The sequence below is a fragment of the Eptesicus fuscus genome, chromosome 15, assembly GCF_027574615.1.
Source record: "Eptesicus fuscus isolate TK198812 chromosome 15, DD_ASM_mEF_20220401, whole genome shotgun sequence".
Classification (NCBI taxonomy): domain Eukaryota; kingdom Metazoa; phylum Chordata; class Mammalia; order Chiroptera; family Vespertilionidae; genus Eptesicus; species Eptesicus fuscus.
Genome location: NC_072487.1, coordinates 76,804,833 through 76,824,835, shown reverse-complemented (window position 1 = coordinate 76,824,835; position 20,003 = coordinate 76,804,833). Strand labels below are relative to the sequence as shown.

The window sequence follows — 20,003 nt, the reverse complement described above, 5'->3', positions numbered from 1 at the left end:
TTTCCTTTCACTGCTGAGAACTTGTTGTCTTTGATTTTCAGCCGTCTCAGGGTACATTTAGGCGTATTTTTCATCTTATTTCTCCTGTGTGGTCTGTCTAGCTTTCTGGTTGTTGTCAGCAGGAGTGCTGGTCTGAGTTCACGTTTATTGTTGTGAAATTATTGCAATCTGTACTTGGTTTTCTGATGTGGACAATGTGTGGTCTAACATATTATTGATGCTCTGTTGATTACTTCCCCCTCTATTCCTCACGTGCTTTCTGGAATAAACCGGAGGCTGGATGGACTCCGAGGTAGTTGCCAATGGCCGTTTCTCTCCTGTGCACAGCTTCTCCTGCTGCTGTCAGGCCTAGAGAGGCTTCTGAGCGTCTCTACCACTCATGCAAACCTGATCAGATATGCACACAATATGCAAATGATTCTGTTATTTTTAAATTTTGAGTAAAAAGTTGGCTGGGATAACAATACTAGTGGCTCTGCATACAAAACACAACATATTTGAGGTTATTTCATCACATTTTTACAAAACTGCCGTTATGTACAGCGGATATTCACAGCAACGTTATTAGATTCTGAGGACTAGAATCCGACGAGCAACAGGGAAATCCGAAACGGAGAAAAGCCAACCATCAGTGGTCTTTCGTCAGCTGGAGTTGGCGGGCAGCTGACTGGTAGACCGCGGGTCTGTGACGCCTTCTTTAGTGAAAATGCGGCTACACATGGACAAACTCCCTCCGAGATGTCCACTACGTTTTCTCCACACTCCCCCCCCCACTTCCAGCCTCCCCAGAAACCGCGGCCCAGCGTGAGAGCAGCTCAGGACGCGGTGCGTTACGCTCAGGAGGGAAGGCTGGCTGTGCTGAGGAAGTGGCACGGTCTGGATCAACCCAAGCTCAGTTCAAACCCAAGAAAGAAGTCGACCCTCTTCTGGTCTTGAGTTCTTGGCAGTTTTGAGCGCCGGGAGAAGTGAACCGCGCCCCCTTACAGGTGGCAGGGAGCTCCTCACGCCCTCGCCATACGACAGCAGCTTCCGGTGTGCGGCACTTGACCGTGGTGCCGCTGGAAGTACCGAGAGAGAAGGAACGGACAGCTCCTGGCCTTGAGGCGCTACAGTCTAACCATGAACACTATGTACACATGTGCAATGGAGGGGAGCAGCCATTTTTCTGGATGGCGGGATATTCCAAGCAAAAGGTGTTATTATTCTTAAAGTTGTCACTTAAACACGAAGAGTTAATAACACACCACCTAATCAGATGGCAAAAATTTTTTTAAATCTCCCTTTTATAACCTTAAGTTTTTAAATGCCTGTTCTTTTTATTTCAAAAAATGTCATATGTAAACATACAAAAATTCAAAGCGGAACACAAAGATTATAGCATGGGCACTGGGTAAACATAAACTACATATCAGTACACACAACACAGACTTCCTTTTCTATACAATTATTTTAGTATAAACAAGTTTGATATTCCCTTTCCTTTCATACATTAAAGTACAAATCTGAGTCAGTCTGGAAAAGACTTAACTGATTTTTGCATTTAATTCTAACTAGTACCCAAACCCAACCAAGCACCGTGAACCCACCCAGTCGGTTAGCAAGTGACAAACTGATGAAGGCTGAAGTGCCTCTTAGGTCCTCTAATGCGGCCACTTTACAGGATCTTCCTGTGCAAGTAACAGGAGTTCATGATGGTGAAGTAAACAATTTTGACCTTATAAATACACATAACTTTCAGAGTTCTGAAATTTAACTCTCCCAACCCACTTACAGTATTTCAGCCAGACAGCCTACACCCCTGCTTGGTCGGCATGCGAGTTCCACCTGCCCCTTTTCAACTCCCCCCAAGCCTGGAATGAACGGACAATCCCCGCAGTACTGCTCTAACTAAACTCACTCCCCACGAGGGTACAGTTACCACTCAAAGGAAAGGCAAGCTACGAAAAGCTGAGCCACCCAACTGGATAAAGACTGGGGGAGGAAGATTCATCTACCAAAAGGATTAAGTTCTTCACCGGACAGCTTTAAGCCATTCCCGTTAAATCTGTTCATTTCGCCCTAGCCAGTCTGGCTCAGTGGATAGAGCGTCGGCCTTCGGACTGAAGGGTCCCAGGTTCAATTCCGGTCAAGGACACATGCCTGGGTTGTGGGCTCGATCCCCAGTGGGGGGTGTGCAGGAGGCAGCCAATCAATGATTCTCTCTCATCGTTGATGTTTCTGTCTCTCTCCCTCTCCCTTCCTCTCTGAAATCAATAAAAATATATTTTTTAAAAAATCTGTTAATTTCACACCAAGTTTGCAGAAACAGACGTCTTAAACTGTATCTGCACGTGGGAGGGCGCAGCCCATCGGCCAGTGCCAGTCCCCACACTGACGGAGCGCCGTGCCCCGGGAGCAAGCACAACCCCGCACGCCCAGCAGCTTCATCGGGCACCGAGGCTGCCGTACTGAGATCCCGGGAAGCCACGCTACACGTGTACCTCTGACCTCATTAGGGAGCAGGCATGTTTCACACGCTCTAGAATCAGTGTGAAAGCAGAGATCATGTCAGCAGACGTGACGTTCTTAACTCCAAAAGCCCCTTTCAGATTCAAGAAGGAACAGATGAAGTTCAACGCTCTGAGACTTGAGACGTAGTCTAACACCCTGGTTAGAGCTGCCAGTGGATACTTACACTAAAAACCGTGCGTGGGGTTGGACCCCTGGGGGAAGGGGACTCTGGACACACACTGCAGGTCACTGCCTTGCTGACCCTCCAGCGGCAGAAGGGCGGCTTAAGCGCTTACGACACAGTCACAACGAATGGCCACGCCAGGCAGAGGCTCGAGGCTGTCCGTGTGGGGCTAACTATAAGGGCTCACTCATTCGTCTTACTGTGTGTGCTGCCCAATCTCTAACAAGAAAAGAGGGCAGAAGATAGCTATCCTTAAAAAAACTTAGGCCTCCTGCCCTGGCCGGTGTGGCGCAGCTGGCTGGCTGGCTGTTGTCCTGTACACCCAACGGTACATGTCTGATTCCCAGTCAGGGCTCATACAGGGTGCAGGCTCAGTCCCTGATGGGGATGTGCAAGAGGCAACCAATGGATGTTTGCCTCTCTTCCTTTCTCTAAAAAGCAATAAAAAGCATATCCTGCCGAAACCGGTTTGGCTCAGTGGATAGAGCATCGGCCTGCGGACTCAAAGGTCGCGGGTTCGATTCCGGTGAAGGGCATGTACCTTGGTTGCGGGCACATCCCCAGTGGGGGGTGTGCAGGAGGCAGCTGATCGATGTTTCTAACTCTCTATCCCTCTCTCTTCCTCTCTGTAAAAAATCAATAAAATATATTAAAAAAAAAAAAAAAAAGCATATCCTCGGGTGAGGGTTAAAAATGTGCCGTCCCCTCAGCTCCTCATTCTCCCAGGCCGGGGGCTCACCTCCACGGACGGGGGCGGGAATTTGGGCGGCGGCAGGTTGGGCTTCAGTCCCCAGGGAGAGAAGCCGTGTTCTGGTAAGAGTGGCATGATTATTCCTATACAGACACACAAATAATTCATTAGGGAGGCCCTCTTCAGCTAACGCCTAATAATGCAGTTCCCCCAAACGCACCATTGCTTTAAAAAAATACTTAACATCTTAAATGGCAGCAGCGCCACATTCTCCGACAATAAAGCTACCGACTCTGAGTAGCAACAAATCCTAAGTGAAACGGAGCATTCCATGATTATTAAAACTGCAATGATTCCTTGACAGGATCCCAATTGTTACTGTCACATTTGTGGGTAAAGTGACACGGCTACAGGCATAAAGCGCCTGCAACCACACACCTGCCGCTGTGCTGCTCATGATTTTAATGCTGACTGGTCCTCTTTCTTGAAAATCAACTTAATGTATCCGACACTAAAGGCTGGATAGAGCTGCTCTTGAAGTTACCACCAAAGTGAGAAGCAGCAAGTGAGGCAAATGTCGTTCACGAAGGACACGAAGTAAAAGCAGGAAACGGTGGCAGAGTCAAGGCAAACTAGATGGCATGTAGGATGAGTCAGAAGTTCACTTTGTACTTCCCACCCGACCTCCCAGAGACGCGCCCCGTGCCACGCCGCGTGCCGGCGGTCCTGATGGGCACGGGTCCCCAGGACTGACCGCAGAGACCCAGCACGGTCGTTCCAGCACGGCTCCTTTTGGTGTTAGGTTGTAAAACCAATGGACATCGAACATCTCCTAGCCACGGAGACACCTGTGTGGTAAGAGCAGGTGCTCTGTGGAGAAACTCTCGGCTCGCCAAGCAGCTGCCCACCTGCCGTGCCGGGCGCAAGCGCCTGCCGTCTGTCTGGCAGTCTCTAGGCAGACTCTGGCCGGACAGACATGAACCTTCTGCAAGCGTCAACATTAAAACACTCCAAGATTTAATACGGGAAGGAGAAAGCACTCTTTCCCATGCACAGATGTCGCGCTCGGTACCACAGTTCGGTCTGAAGCGGGCGTGGCCGCCTGAGCTGAGCACCTGCATCCTTACACGCTGAGGCGTTGGGGCAGGAAGTTGATGACACGGAAATCATTAAAAGTGAGTCACAATTATCTGTTTACAAGAGTCACTTGGCCTTTGGACACACTAAACCCAATTTTAGTCTTGGCTTCAACCTCTTAAGAATATAGAGTTTAGGAAAATGTTTTCAGACAAGGACTGGCGGATCCGGCTCCACGGCTGTTTGCTGGGAACAGCAGCGGGCCCCACGCTCAGACACTGTGAGCATCTGCTGGACACTGGCCACCTCGGGCCCGGCCGCCTCCGCTCTATGCAGCCACAAGGCAGTTCTGACCCAGGCCAGGATTAAACTCTCACATAGCCCACAGGCCCTTCTCCAGTCTCTAGAAAGCTCTCTGCTCCTGGAATGACAGGGCGTTTGTCCAAACTGCTTCAGTCAAGACGCTTTAAAAGCAAGTGCTCCTCGCTGGGCAAGGAGGGGGGCTGACGTTCACCTCGAAATGACTGGGTCCGGCGTTCCGTCACTCACAGGCCTCTCGTCCGCGGAGACAGAGGGTGCACTCGGGATCACTGGGCCCCTTTCCAACCACGAGCGCCCCTCCCTGTGCAGGCCAGGTCCAGCGCACCCCTCTCTCCAGCTGGAGTGCTCTCCACAGATCACACGCCCTGCCCACTCCTCCACTGCCGGTCAGAAGACAGGAGAGTCGCAGAAAGGGCAGGGGCTTTGCAGCAGCCTCTTGATCCAGTCAGGATCTGCAAGGAAGACAGGCGCTGAGCGTGGGCTTCGGGAAGGGGCCCGTGGGATGACTGGGAACGAGCTGCAGTGTCCAGGCGGCATTCTGCCCCCCTCTGTGCCCCCGGACAAAGCGCCCCACCCCAACACTCTAAGTGAGGATGGGTTAACCTGTGGCCCCCAAGCTAAGTGGTGATGACGTTTCATCCTTCTGTAATGAAAGAGGAAAACGAGGCAGTGAATGAAATTCAGAGCTGAATTTACTCGGTTCAAAGGACTGTAATTTTTTCAGAGCATATCACTTACATTGTTGAAGTTAAAATACTCTTATAAAATTACAGTACCCGTATTTCTAAAAAACGCATGCGGTGGAGAAGGAAACACGAGGCAAACCCCCCGCCGAGCTCCCCGGCAGAGAACTGCTCTCTCCTCCAGACCCGCAGCTTCTCCTGCCCAAAGCTGATGTGGCTCAGCGCCCAGTTACCGGCAGGGTGTTTGCTTTTAAAACTTGTTTCAATCTTTTCCCGATTCTCTGCCTAAATATCATAGTAGTTTTCAGTGAGTGTTTATAAATCCCCCAAATCTGTTTCAAAATAATCCAGTAAGAGGAGGGAAGAGGATGGGGGACCACGGATGAAACATAAAAGGCCATGAGTGGGCAATTTTTACAGATGAATGATGGGCACATAGGATTTATTACGCTCTTTTCTCTACTTTTGTATATGTCATTTTCTTTTATATATATGTACTGATTTCAGAGAGGAAGAGAGAGGGAGAGAGAGATAGAAACATCCATGATGACAGAGAATCATTGATCGGCTGCCTCCTGCACGCTCCCCCACTGGGGATCAAGCCCACATCCCAGGCATATGCCCTTGACCGGAATCGAACTCAGGATCCTTCAGTTCACAGGCCAACGCTCTATCCACTGAGCCAAACCAGCTAGGGCTGATGGCATTTCTATATATATAAAAGCCTAAGTGACCGAATGACTGAACGACAGGTCGACCAGTCACTATCATGCGCACTGACCACCAGGGGCCAGACGCTCAATGCAGGAGCTTCCCCTGGTGGTCAGTGCGCTCCCACAGCTAACCTCCCTCGGTCCCTCCTCCCGGCTGGCTGGCCCCATCAGCCCCCATCGGGACTGGGCGAGACGGCCCTGATCGGCTCTAATCGGCGGCCAGGCCAAGGGACCCCACCTGTGCACGAATTCGTGCACCAGGCCTCTAGTTTTATAATAAAAAGAACATAAGCTGCCAGGTAAGAAGCTAAGCCTAAGGGTGTAGTTTTATGCGGGATGTTTTCTGCTTTACTTCACTGAGCCCACAGGTTCCCCCAGAACATGGATGTAATTGTGTCTAGTTAGCGCATGCAGTTAGTGTGATGTTAGTGAACATCAGGGCATAAGCGTGACATTTATGGGGCTGTCTGCATCACCAATTCCTGCCCACATCGCTAATCTCACCTCAAATCAGTTCTCTCAGAAATGCGGGCTTTGCCACTGGGCCATCGAGGACTACAGCCTCGTCATGGCTGCTAGAAGCAAGACTCCACGCGCACACCCAGAGCTGCCAGCAATGCTGTCTTCGTGGGCATTATCATTTGCAGTTTTCACTCAAATGTAATCTAGACACATCAGGTAAAGAACTGCGGGCATTTTCTGAATGAATGACTTATAGGAGCAGACCGGCAAACTTACATGCTAAAATGCAGCATGGACTTGAACATGACATATCTTGATCATGGTTTTAATTAGCTGTGGCTTCATGGTAACACTGTGGGGAGCAGTGCGAGCCTGACCCGGCCGACATGCCCCCCACAACCCACAGCTGGGAGAGGCTCACTCACCTTCCGGAGCCGGGTGGCGGGCAATACTGTCGTGGAGCAAACACCTTCTGTATATCAGACTCTGGCAGGACTGGTAGGTTAAAAAGCACCTGAAAGAAGACATGGTATCGTCAGTTCTGCCAACACCGGAAAGCGGCAGTGCTGAGGGGAATGCACCAGTCACACTACCAAGCCACGCTAACCAAGTCCAGGTTAACATTGTTCACAAATCCATGGCAACCCCACATCCCTTTGCAGCTGCTGGGCCCCACCCACACCGAGGGACGCGCCTGTCAGTTCCCCAGCGACAGATAGTTGCTAATGCAGCCGGTCACCGTGTGTTCAGCACTGGGAGACGTCTGTCCCTCCCTGTGCTTGGGCTGGGTGGTAGGCTGACAACTGACCACGTAACACACTGAAAATTACTCTTGTCAGTGACTGTTACGATTGGGAAGCAGCACTATGTTTAAGAATCTGACAGCACGGGGGAACCTGGAGGAGGCAGAAGACAAAACGAACAGTGTGAAAAAGAAGGGGCGAGAACCAATGTGCCCAGGCTCAAGCCCATCCGATGCTGTTCACGCGCCTCTCCCAGGACCAGGCCAGGCAGGGCCGGGAACGCAAGGAGATGGGAAGGAGTGCTTTTGGGTCTGCAGGGGAGGTTTTCCCAAAAGACAACAGTGTTTAAGCTGAGCAGCCAAGGAGCAGAAAAATACACAGAGGAAGAGGAGGGAGGAAGAGGTTCCAAGTAGGCTCACTCTGAGGTGACTTGGGCGAACAGGAAGCAGCTCACACCTGGTGAGAGCCAGCACCCTCTCACGCGGAGAAATGATACGGAGGCGTCCTGGCATAACTCCGATCCGCAAACACGAGGCTACCTTTTGTCAGAAAACCCATCTGAGAGACTATGCGTGGCGGTTACTCCTCTGAGCTCTGCAGCCGGCACACCAGGCTCTAGCTCTGCCACCCACCACCTGTGTGACGGAGCAAATGGTCTGCCTTCCCCAGCGGCCAGTTTCCTCCTCCGTAGAAATGGAAATCACCGCAGTGTCCCCACGCACAGTGGCTGTGAGAACAGTGACTCAGGACACGTGCACCGCTCAGCAGAGCGCCTGCCACGCCGTTGGTGCTCGAGATGTCGGCTGTTGATCCTGTCATGAGCTGACTGCTGCTACATGGACATCAAGGACGTAAAGCAGACAGCTAAGAAGGGAGGGTCAGAGGCAGGGAGAAAAGCAGGGAGTGCTCTGTCCAGGAAGCCAGTGATGGAAGTGCTTCCGGAGGAGGAGGAGGAAGGAGAGGAGAGGAGGAGGAGGAGGATTAGGAGGAGGAGGAGGAAAAAGCAGGAAGAGGAGGGGGGAGGAAGAGGAGGAGGAGGAGCAAGAGGAGGAGGAGGAGGAGGAGAAGGGAGTTGCCCACTGTGTCCACGAAACGAGGACACACTGAGGTAGGAGTGAGACTGAGGCAGAGGAGGAGGAGGACTTCTGCCTTTTACTATAAAGTTAAGCAAAAAAAGTACATCAGTGCCTTTATGTTCCACTAACTTTAACAAGTATTACTTTAATGATCATTTTTTAAAATGTAATGCTACTTCAATGGAAAACAGCACTCCCCACATGAAGAAACTCCTGTGTATGCCAGGCAGTAAGCCTCACCGCTGAAGGCGCCTGCCCTCGGTCAGCCGGAAGCAGCACCCCTGTGCCAGGTCCGGTAACAGCAGCTTCTCCAACCTCAGGGGCAGCTACGTTTGAGAGCAGGGCCTGGCGGGAGAGGCTTACCGGAGCCAAATGTGGCCGTTGGAGCAGACCGCCTGCTTGCGATCCGTGAAAGGCAAGATCTCTTTACACAGACTGCAGTGCTCGGGGAAGGTCTGCTTGTTCATCTTCTTGGAGATGTGGCCAATCAGCACCTGGTGAGACACAGCAGTCGGCGATGTTTAGTGGAGCGCGGGGTTGCCCGGCACAAATGAAATGAACCATTCTGCAGCTCTGCACCCCCGACGGGAGAGCCCATCTCCATCCCGCTGCCTGCGAGGTGAAGACCAGGCCTTCAGCTGTGCCCACTGGCTGAGGGGAAGTGGCCCTTTCGGGGCCCTGACAACAGGACGGACGTCCCCACGGAAGGGAAAGCCGTCTGAAAACCAGCCTGTTACTTGCCTTGTGTTCGTTGCTTCTGAAACAAGGACGTCAGAGTCCTGTTAGAAGACAAAGTACTCAGCTATTCCTTGCAATATTCTAATTTTAAGAAGGAAAAGCACTAATTTCTATAAGCAAAATATTGTGTGAAATACTAACTTGGTAGAATCGTACAAATGTCTATTCTTCAAGAAAGGCTTACAAAGGAAAAGATAACCAGGATTAAAAAATAATAATTTCCCCTTCTGATGGCCCAAGACCCCTGAGCGATCGGTCTAGTCACCTGCTGTGTGAGATCCACTGACCTGCAGAGAGGCGGGGTGGGGTGGAACCCACAGTGGGGGAGGTGAGGGGGGAGGGGAGGTCGACGGGCCGGTGCAAGACCTAGTCCCAATGTCAGCTTCCCCGTTCTCCGCTTCGGTCTTGCGGTTACACTACTTCAACAAGGAAAGTCTTGGACGTTTTTAACCCAGTTACACTAGAGCTCTAAGCCCTAGAAGGCCCCTCTACACCTGCCATTCACCACGATTAGTTTACTGGCGTTTTGAAGGGGGTCTTAGCTACTTGCTCTGTCTAGTTTACTGATGTAAAGCCCATTAACTTGTGGCTTTTTTTCTTTTTGCCTTAAGACTTCTAATTATGGTCCTTACAGCAAGGACGAGCACCCTCCCTGTTCTAGACAGGCCAACATCCTGACCGCGACAAAGCCTGCTTTCCCCGTGGAGATGCACTCAGCTGTTACACCAGGAAGGGCTCTGCCATTGGTTCCCAATAGCCTCGCACGTGCACACCCAACTGTGTGCTCCTTTAACCCGTGCCTTCTCAGTGGGGGCGATCTTCCTCCCAAAGGGACAAAAATGAGGAAGAAAGCTGGGTACGGCGGGGATAACGGCGCGGAGTGCACTCTCAGCCTGGAAACCTCACCTCGCAAATCCTCCATCGCTCAGAGAGGAGGACAGAACTTCTTTGTGTGACAGGAACATGTGCTCTGCACCAACCCTCGTTCCCAGTGCCCTCCAGCACTCCGGGCCGCTCAACTACCGAAAACAGTCGAAGCACAAACCGAGCGCTAGAAATTCAATGGAGACAGCAGGCTTTGCAGTCTCGGCGTTTTGCCAACCAACACCTACCCGCGCTGTGCGGTCGTCATACTCCTCGTCAGACATGAGGAAGTCGCAGAGCCCCCTGGTGGGGACGCTGGTGTTCTCCGTGATCCAGGTGTGCAGGTACACTTCTCCCAAGACCCGCTTCATGTGCTCCCTGGTCAAGTGCATTTCCACAGCTTCGATCTTCCCCTGGATTTCCAGCAGCTTCTCCTCCATCGGCTCGTGGCCTCCAGCATCTCCAGACTGGGTGAGCGAGTCATCTGCGGGGTCGTCCGGGTCCCCTTCTTTGCTCTTCTCCTGAAGGCCCTGCTTAGTCGCCGGTCTGGAGGACGTGCCTTCCTCTTGCTCGTCCTCGGCGGGGCCCATCCCGGGGGAGTCGACCAGTAAGATCTTGGAGTCCTCCTTGGTGGGCTGCCACAAGGCTTCTGAAGGGGTTTTCTGCATCGACTGATACAAAATCCTCAGGAGGAAGAGTTTGAAGCGCCAAAAGTAGGTGGCCCCGCTGCTTTCGATCTTTTTTTCCAAAGCTTCTTGTAAAAACGGAGGGATATATTTATCTTTCAGAATCTTCCAGCGTACGAGGTCTAGTAAATCTACCTGTTTAAAGAGGTTCTGAACCGAAGATTCCAGGAGCTGAGCAGCTGCCTCTTCAAAAGTTTTGAGAGCAACAAACTGGACGTGGTAGTTTTTGTTAACGGGATGGAGGCCATTGACCATGCCCTCAGTTGTAATGATGGCCAGGTACGCCCCGCAGGGGCTCACCGCTATCCCGTGTGTCCTCACAGAGCCAAACACCTCTGACAGCTTAATCAGCTGGTGTTCAAACTTCAAGGCGACGTCAGTGAAAATGGGAATCAGCTGCCTCACCTTGCCGTCACTGGAACAAGTGTATACGGTCCCGTTCTGCTTGTCTGCCGTCATGGAGACGATGGGCAGTGAGTGGAGGCCCGTGACGTGGGAGTTGTGGACATTCAGACCTGCTTTGGAGATCAGGAGGAGACACCAAAACACATAGGGTCCTCTGGCAGCCACCACCAAGCTGCAGCTACACTTCTGGTAAGGGTGATAGAGCGGGACACACTTGATGCTGTGCACGGGCAACTGGTCCATTTCCTTCCACAGGACAACGGGCTGCCTTAGCGTGAAATAGCCTTTAATGGCTTTGAGATTGACAGGGAGGATTTTCACAGGTCCAAAGGCACTCCCCACAATAAGGCCGCTCATTTTCCGATTATTGTGCTCATATTCCCACCAAAACAAGACACTGGGAGAGGTGATTCCCGACTCGATTGTGTTGCAGGAAGAGATGGACTCCTTCCCCACGAAAGGCAGCTGAAACTGCCACACCGCGATGTTGCCGTTTTCAAAGAGGACGGCCAGCAGCACGCTGCCCACGTCCCGGCACTCGTTGTTGTGCTTGACCTGCTGCGTGGTGCAGATGCCTGACCACTCCATTCTCACCGGGGTCTGCATGCTGTGTCTCCTCTGGAACTCGGCAAAGTCCGCCAGGTTCCCCGCGGGGGCCTCGGTTTTAGAGAACCTGTAACTGGTCTCAAAGAGACGGTCTCCGTAAATCTCAGTCAGGTCGACCAGCTGGACCCACTGCAGCCTGTTGAGGTTAGCCTGGATGGTCAGGCGATTGTCCATGGTCAGAGCTGCTAAGAGGCACCTGCCGTTAGCATCGCAGCCCATGGGGGACCAGCTGGTGTACTTGAACCCTCTCAGCGGGGGCAAAGCCTTCCCCTCAGGGTTGAACGCCCTGTCCAACATGAAGGTCTGGCTGATGGCGGGGTCTGGAGAGCTGGCAAATTTCTCTTTACACTGAGCAACTTCTGCTTTTGAGCCAACCTGGAAATAAGAGGTATAAAAACTATCAGATAAATACGTCACTCTACCAATATGTTTATATTACTTAGGCTATATTAACTGAGTATATACAAAATTTTACATACAAAATATATATACAAAATTTTTCTATCAGTTTTGTTAGTTTTAGTATGACATGCATTTAAAAGATCAAATACAAGCCTAAAACCAAATAAGCATATATTCACAAAAATTTTTTAAAAGGATCAGAATAAATGTTGCCATTATTCATAGCCTGGTTTCCATCTTCTTAGAATTGACATAAGCAATGAGGATGAGAGAAATGTACTTAATTTTTTTTCATATTTTTATTGATTTCAGAGAGGAAGGGAGAGGGAGAGAGAGGTAGAAACATTGATGAGAGAGAATCCTTGGAAGCCAGTCCAGCCTGCAACCCTGGCATGTGCCCTGACCAGGAATGGAACCGTGACCTCCTGGTTCATAGGTCAACGCTCAACCATTGAGCCACACCAACCAGGCTGATTCTTAAAGAGTCAACAGAGCATTTAGCTAAACTAATCACAAAACAATAAAAGTGTTAAAATGCATGAAAATATACATCTTTGATACAGTTAGATATTTGGATTCTTACAATATCTTTGCAATACAAATGCAAACATTCTCTACATCTTCCAAGTTTGTAATGTACACCAGCAGTGCCTAGCTGTATGATGGCGATCTCTTTAAAAAGATTGTAAAGGGACATTAAAGACGGGGGAAGAGCCTCAGCCGGTGTTGCTCAGTGGTTGAGCATTGACCCATGAACCAGGGTCAAGATTAGATTCTCACATGCCTGAGTTGCAGGCTCGATCCCTAGTAGGGGGCGTGCAGGAGGCAGCCAATCAATGATTCTCTCTCATCATTGATGTTTCTTTCTCTCTCTCTCTCCCTCTCCATTCCTTTCTCTGAAATCAATAAAAATAACAAACAAACAAAAAGATGGGGGAAGATAAATGACCAAAAGAATGTGGTCCAGAGCCATAAGGAAATATCCAGGAAGCTTAAAGCCGGGGGGGAAAGCAGAGGTCAAATAAAATATGGTTTCTGTTATGTCAGAAGCAAGAAGAAAAAACTTGACCTACTGTGTCAGAGAAATGGCTAACAGAGAAAGCAAGCAGAATCTTCCCATTCCTTTTTGGTGTCAATCTCCTTTTACATATATGCTGATTTTCAAACTGGAACGGGTAGAAAAATGTGATTAAAAAAGAACTCAAAGTGGATAGAGTGTCGGCCTGTGGACTGAAGTGTCCCAGGTTCAATTACGGTCAAGGGCACATACCTTGGTTGCAGGCACATCCCCAGTAGGGGGTGTGCAGGAGGCAGCTGATGGATGTTTCTCTCTCATCGATGTTTCTACCTCTCTATCCCTCTCCCTTCCTCTCTGTAAAAAATCAATAAAATATATTTAAAAAACTCAAGCCTAAGACATATACAGATATAATAAAAGTCACTTTGAGTTTAGTCCCTAAACCCAGAGGAATTACACTCCAGGACACAGACAGGACTTGGAAGATGCTGAACTCTGCACCACTAACTGATTCCTTGATAAAGCTTGGACAACTGGGAATGTGCTAGAAAACCAGAGTGCAAGGAAGTTTTAAAATATCCCCCAAAACGTAAATAGGTAACAAAAGCCACAGACCGTTAAGCCTGTTAGGGAATAAAATTCCTCAATGTTTTAACAAATGACTGGTTTATGTAGACAGCAGTGACCATCAGAATCCAGCATAAGATAACTGGAAAAATGTGATGTTATTCTCTCTTCTGCGGAAACTGCTAGGTAACATAAATAAGCATGTAAAATGAAAGGCAGATATAAAGCTGTCCAACAGATGAATCAGGAGGCTAACTTTTCCTAAAGCGTGTTACACACACGACTCCTAAATTGTCCCTGGAGAAGGAGTTCTGTGGCTCTAGCCATCCCTCCTGAAGAGTTGCAGGGGCACGCAGAGACTTAGTATCGAGCTTTTAAAACCAGCCTTTGCATGTGTATGGGGGGGGGGGTGTCATCCTAAAAAAATACTCTGGAACAGTGTCTCAGGCAGTCCATCTTGATTTTTAAAAGGCACTTAAGGTCATCTGCTGGATACACTTACGGGCATGCTGGAGACATAGTATAAACCGGAAGTTCCAATGACAGGTGCAACTTTCTAGCTGGCTAATAAAATGAGGCTAATGAAAGCCCAGAGCTTCCGATGGGTAGATACAATGTGAAAGATGACACAACGAATCCTGGCGCTGTCAAGTAACAGCTCCGTGGCCCTGCACACACTGGGCAACCTCTGGCCCTGATTTCCTCATTTACAAAGAATACTACAGCCAAAACCGGTTTGGCTCAGTGTATACAGCATCGGCCTGCGGACTGATGGGTCCCAGGTTCGATTCCGGTCAGGGGCATGTACCTTGGTTGCGGGCGCATCCCCAGTGGGGGGTGTGCAGGAGGTAGCTGATCGATGTTTCTGGCTCTCTATCTCTCTCCCTTCCTCTCTGTAAAAAATCAATAAAATATATGTATATTTTTAAGAAAAATACTACTGCATGTCTCATAGAGTTAGGAAAGTTACGTAAGTCCATATGTGTAAAGCATACATTACTAAATGCTCAATAAATGTTAGCTATGGTGATGGCTATTAATTCTCCGAGGGGTAAGTAAACGTTAATGAGACCTCATAAGAGTATTGTCAAACGTAGGGTAATGTTGTCCACCAAATGAAGGGTAGATATAAAATTGTTCACCAAATCCTGTAATATTAGAAGTTAGAATAGGTAAACTTACTATAAATAAAAGCTACTACAGAACTAAAAGCAAACTTACAGAATTTGTAACCCAAAGCAGCAGCACAGGATAAAATCCAGGAGCTCACACAACCCTTGGTCCTTCTCATGCAAGAAGAATTGTTGGGAGGGTGGAGAGCAGCAGGGAAATTCCTCACGGTTTTGTGCAGTAATTTCTAACATGTTAGTTTGAATGAGCCTACTGCATATCACAATTAGCTAACAAATTAAAAGAAATACTCAGATGCCCAAGAAACATACCACTTCAGAGTCTAGCTCGCAGAGGCCGACCCCCGGCCAACCATTTACTTATATTCTACTAGAGGCCCGATGCATGAAATTTGTGCAAGGGGCTCTGCCCCTTTGCCGAAACCGGTTTGGCTCAGTGGATAGAGAGTCCGCCTGCGGACTCAAGGGTCCCAGGTTCGATTCCGGTCAAGGGCATGTACCTTGGTTGCGGGCACATCCCCAGTAGGGGGTGTGCAAGAGGCAGCTGATCGATGTTTCTCTCTCATCGATGTTTCTAACTCTCTATCCCTCTCTCTTCCTCTCTGTAAAAAATCAATAAAATATATTTAAAAAAAAGGGGGGGGGCTCTGCCCTCACAGCAGCCCCAGCTGTCACCTCAGCCTTTGCAGGCCCGCTGCCTCGAAGCCCCACCCCCTGCCCACTGGTCGTTTCAGAAGGTAGTCCCGGAAGGTCATTCCGCTGTCCTGTCTAGTCTAATTAGCGCCTTTCTTCCGCCTCCTCTTTATTATATAGGATCCTTCTCCAATTGGCCACTAAGAACCTAACAAATAAAAACTTACTTGAAGCTATTGGAGAATAAGCTCCTTGAGGGCAGGAATAAGATTCCAAAGACAGGCAATAGTTATTAACTTCCTGTAGTAAGTGGAGTTAATACTTTCAAACGCTCCTAACAACTGGTACTCAATAAAAGTAGTTATACATATATCAGTAGAATTTGGAACTACATACAACTGCATGATTCTCTACATCAGTAGTCCAATGGGAAGACTATACCTTTCTTAAATCACTATTTTATTGCTTTTCAGATTCATATCACATAGCCCTTATGCCCAGGGCAATAACCTGAAGATGGTGGCTATATGAACTATTATATAACTGCTTATTTTCTGAAAGGAATTAATAATCTAAAGAACAGAATCATAAGGCTAACCTTCTAGCCTTGCTACACACTCAAACTGTGATCCAGTGGCAGAATGTCCATTTCCTGTCAGAGCAGAGGCGAGCTGACAGCAGCGAGTAGATTTAAAACCCCACAGGTGGTCAACGGGCAGAGCCATCGAAGTACCGACGCAGACTTTTTACATGCCACCCTCTCGCCAGCTTTATCCCAGGGATCTCTCTGAGTCGCAGGGACAATCTGGCTTCAGTCAGCAGGCAGCCCTAGGCTACTTGGGCATCTGAGTATTTCTTTTAATTTGTTAAGTAATTGTGATATGCAAGTAGGCTCATTCAAACTAACATATTTCAGCAGGCAGCCCTAGGCTAATGAGAGGGCAGCACGCAAGAGGAAGATGACACTCATTTCGGCAAGCTATGATCAATTATTAGTGGGATCTATAAAGAGTCCCATACTTGTTAGCAGTGTGGGACCCAAGATGGAGTCAAATTGCTGTCAGGACACTATGGATGCCTCATATCCACAACCACAGCACTGAGCCACTCTTGTCCTCCATACTTGTATGCTGCATTTAAAAAAAAAATATTTTACTGATTTTCTATAGAAAGGAAGGGAGAGGGATAGAGAGTTAGAAACATCGATGGGAGAGAAACATTGATCAGCTGCCTCCCGTACACCCCCTACTGGGGATCTGCCCGCAACCAAGGTACATGCCCTTGACTGGAACTGAACCTGGGACCCTTCATTCCTTAGGCTGATGCTCTATCCACTGAGCCACACCGGTCAGTGAAAATGGGCTGTATGCTGCATTTTCACCTCGAGCATTTACAGTAAGCCAGGAGCTGTGCCACTGATTAATGTATGTGTTTATGTGTACAGTGTATATATATGTAAATATCCACATATGTAATTATCTCCCAAAAGGTCTAAACCAGGTAGGTCTTATTATCCCCTTTTATAGATGGGCCTGTCTTGCTATTTTGTGCCAAAGCCCTATCTCTTACTCTATTTTATACCCGCACCATCATCCGCTTGCCTGCAAGCCAGCCAGATTCCCCTTCCTGAGCCACACCAGGTCTGTCCACGGGTGAGCCTTTCCCAGCACCCAGGGCTTCCGAGATGGGATGAAGCCAACCTCCTCAGACTGCCTGTCCATGTTACCACACTGGCCTCCCCGCACTTTCTCTGACTCTCTAGAAGGGCTATTTGAGCTCATCTGTTGACCCATCATTACAGACCAACAGGAGTAAATGACACTCTCACCTTAAATACATATGTGTGAGATGGGCACTTCGTCCCGCCACCTGGAACGCCCTCTCCTTCCTTCCTCTCCCGGCCCAGCCCGGCCCTCCCTCCTTGTAGGACTGCTGCAGTCTCTACCAGGTAACTCCCCGGACAGAAGTGCCGCCCCTCACCACTCCTCTGTACTGCTCTCCTCTAGTGTCAGATCCCTACTGTGTCGACACAGTTTTCTCTAGCTGAGTACATGTGAACATCCTCAGAGACAGGAAGTCCTTTTCAGCAGAGGAACTTTCTTCTGCTGAAACCTTTCTTCCGCCGCCTCCTCCAGTGTTTCTCCACTTCACAGCACCACCTGATCTGTTTATATCTGGACCAATTTGTTCGTATCTTCTCCAAGAAGACCTTAGAGGGCTTAGTCATACAAGTTTACCAATGACCTAATTCAACACCAAGTTGTCCGCTTAAAACTTGAATGAATTATGCTGAAAAGTGGTGTGGGCTTCCTGCATTTAAAATGACTGCAGAGTAAGAGGGTTTTGTGTGTTTAAGTTCACTTTCACATAAATACATTCTCTGTACATATAGGGTGTCCCCCCCAAAATGTATACACACTTATAATAATGAATGTATACACACAATAATAATTATTAATTCCAATGGGTTACATCTGAAAAGCATCAATGGAGCTGCCAGCTGTTAAAGTAAATATACATTTGGGGGGGGGGGGGGGACGGACACCCTACAGGTACGTAACTTTACAGGGCCTATCACCCCCTGACAGAACACTGGTATTTGTTCACCAGTTGCTAAAGAATGTGAGCTCCCAGGGCAGGGACTGGTTTGTACACTGCTTCCTTTTCAGAACCTAAGTCAACACCCAGCTGACAGAGTGGTATCCGAGCGTCTGTCCAATGAGTGAATTCACACTTTGATAGATCACATATTCACATACAGATCTTTAAAGGAAACAGCGAAAGTGTTTACACTGGACTTCTAAGCCATGAACATGAACCTTTAAAAAAAAAAAGAATCTGAAAAGAATACTGCTAGAGTAAAACTTAGGAACCCCAAGTTATGAAGGCAAACTTCCTTTCCATGAAGCTGGCAGCACTAACTCTACACCAAGACCTCGCCTACTGCCAGGGACTTTTTATTCCAGGCCCCGAGCATTTTTAGCTATTAAATTAAAACTGGAGGGAAAGCTCCAATCCAGGATCTGCCCATCTGCCCAGGGTGAGAACCATTCATAATAAAGTCGCGGGAACAGTTAAGACCACGGAAAAGACCAACTTTTCTTCTCCAAAGCAAAAGAGGAGGGAGAGGAAGGCACAACTCGGCGAACAAAGCCAGCCGGGGGCCTCGGGGCGTGAGCCCCAGACAATGGGAGCCGCGGCAGGCAGGCCGGGGTGGGTCACCAGGGGGTGGAGTCTCAGGACGCACCGCCGCGGAGAGCATCCCGCACCCGCAGCCCGCCAGGCGCAGGGGACCTGGCTCCGAGGGCACCTCGGGGCTGTGTGTGTCGGGAGGGGTGCGTGACCCTGCACGCTGGGCACAAATCGCTGCGAGGTTTTGTGTGGTCAGCTACGGCGATCCCGGCCGCACCGCCCTGAGCGCTGGGTGCGGAGGGGGATCCCCGGACTCGGCGCGGGCGGGGAGTCCCCGGGGACCGGGGCCGCGGCCGCGGGAGGGCCGGGATGGCTTACTTTGAGGAGGCAGCTGCTGAGAGGGGCGGGCACGGACGTGCGGTGGATAACCAGGTCCTGGCCCGGGTTGTGCACGTCGCAGATGAGCTCCAGGACCGCGATGCTGCGGGCCGTGGACACGGACACGCGGTGGTCTTCGGACCAGGCCAGCGGCTCCAGGCCGCTCACTGCGTGCTGCAGCTTCACGGCCGGCTCCCGCCGAGTCGCCAGGAGGCGGAACGCGTCGCTGGGCCCGGGGGTCGCGTCCGTCGCCGGCTCCCTCCCGCCCGCCTCGCCCTCCTCCTCCTCGGGCGGCGCAGGCCCGTCGGCCGCGGGGCCCACCCGGTCCTTGTCGGCCGTGTTCATCTCCCGTTAGATGCGGCGGCCGGATCCCGGGCGCGCCAATCCCGCGTCGCCGGCCGGTTGCCGCCTCCCGCGCCCGCCGCCGGACGGCCCCCAGCGCCCTCCGCGGCGATTTTTCTCCCCTCAGGCCCAAAGCGCCGCCGAGCCAGGAAGGACCCCGCCGTTGCTAGGCGACACAGCCTGGCCGGGTGGCCAAGGCGCTGCCTGTCTAAAAAAAAGTGCCACCTCTACAGGCGGGCCCCTAGCGCCTGCACTTGGCCGACGGGTGGGCTGGGGGCAGGGAGCCTAGAGCGCCCCCACTCCGGGTGACCGAGCCTCAGACCCTCTTTAGTGACCTCCCCGGGGCCACTCCACTGCTGAGGAAAGAGAAACCCGAGGGTAAACGAAGGAAATGTTGGTTAGATGGCGCACGGCCTCTCATTCCTCAGAGGAATACACAGAACTTCACAAGCATGAACTCTGGGGTTGAGTGTCACTTGGCATCCGCTGCCACAGGCCGAGCCCCGAGGGACGCCAAGCGGGACGGCCACCCCGCCCCACGCTCCCCCTCCCCCCCGCGCCGCGGCTGCGGTCACCCCGGGGGCGGGGCGTGTGAACGCTCCCGGGCCCTGCGGACCCGGAAGGGGCGCGGCCGCAGGCCGGGGCGGGGCAGCTACGCGGGG

At 50.5% G+C, this 20,003-nt stretch overlaps 1 protein-coding gene across 1 annotated transcript; it reads right to left on the bottom strand.

Moving 5' to 3' along the window:
* Positions 1 to 4,361: 4,361 nt before the first annotated feature.
* Positions 4,362 to 19,420, bottom strand: GTF3C4 (general transcription factor IIIC subunit 4). Its single transcript, XM_008152498.3, has 5 exons — positions 19,000 to 19,420; positions 10,291 to 12,114; positions 8,804 to 8,934; positions 7,047 to 7,135; positions 4,362 to 5,215 (listed from the first exon to the last, which is right to left on the bottom strand). Exons 1-5 carry the CDS (start codon positions 19,342 to 19,344, stop codon positions 5,151 to 5,153), a joined length of 2,454 nt encoding a protein of 817 aa, XP_008150720.2. The 5' UTR covers positions 19,345 to 19,420; the 3' UTR covers positions 4,362 to 5,150.
* Positions 19,421 to 20,003: the final 583 nt, after the last annotated feature.

What these genes read in the sequence shown, in the direction of transcription:
- GTF3C4 (XM_008152498.3), bottom strand. Translation starts at nt 19,344, where the DNA reads ATGAACACGGCCGACAAGGACCGGGTGGGCCCCGCGGCCGACGGGCCT. An exon ending in ATGACGACCGCACAGCGCGG is followed by an intron (nt 8,935 to 10,290) that starts GTAGGTGTTGGT and finishes GTGTCTCACCAG; the next exon opens with GTGCTGATTGGCCACATCTC. An exon ending in CCGCCACCCGGCTCCGGAAG is followed by an intron (nt 5,216 to 7,046) that starts GTGAGTGAGCCT and finishes TCTTCCTTGCAG; the next exon opens with ATCCTGACTGGATCAAGAGG.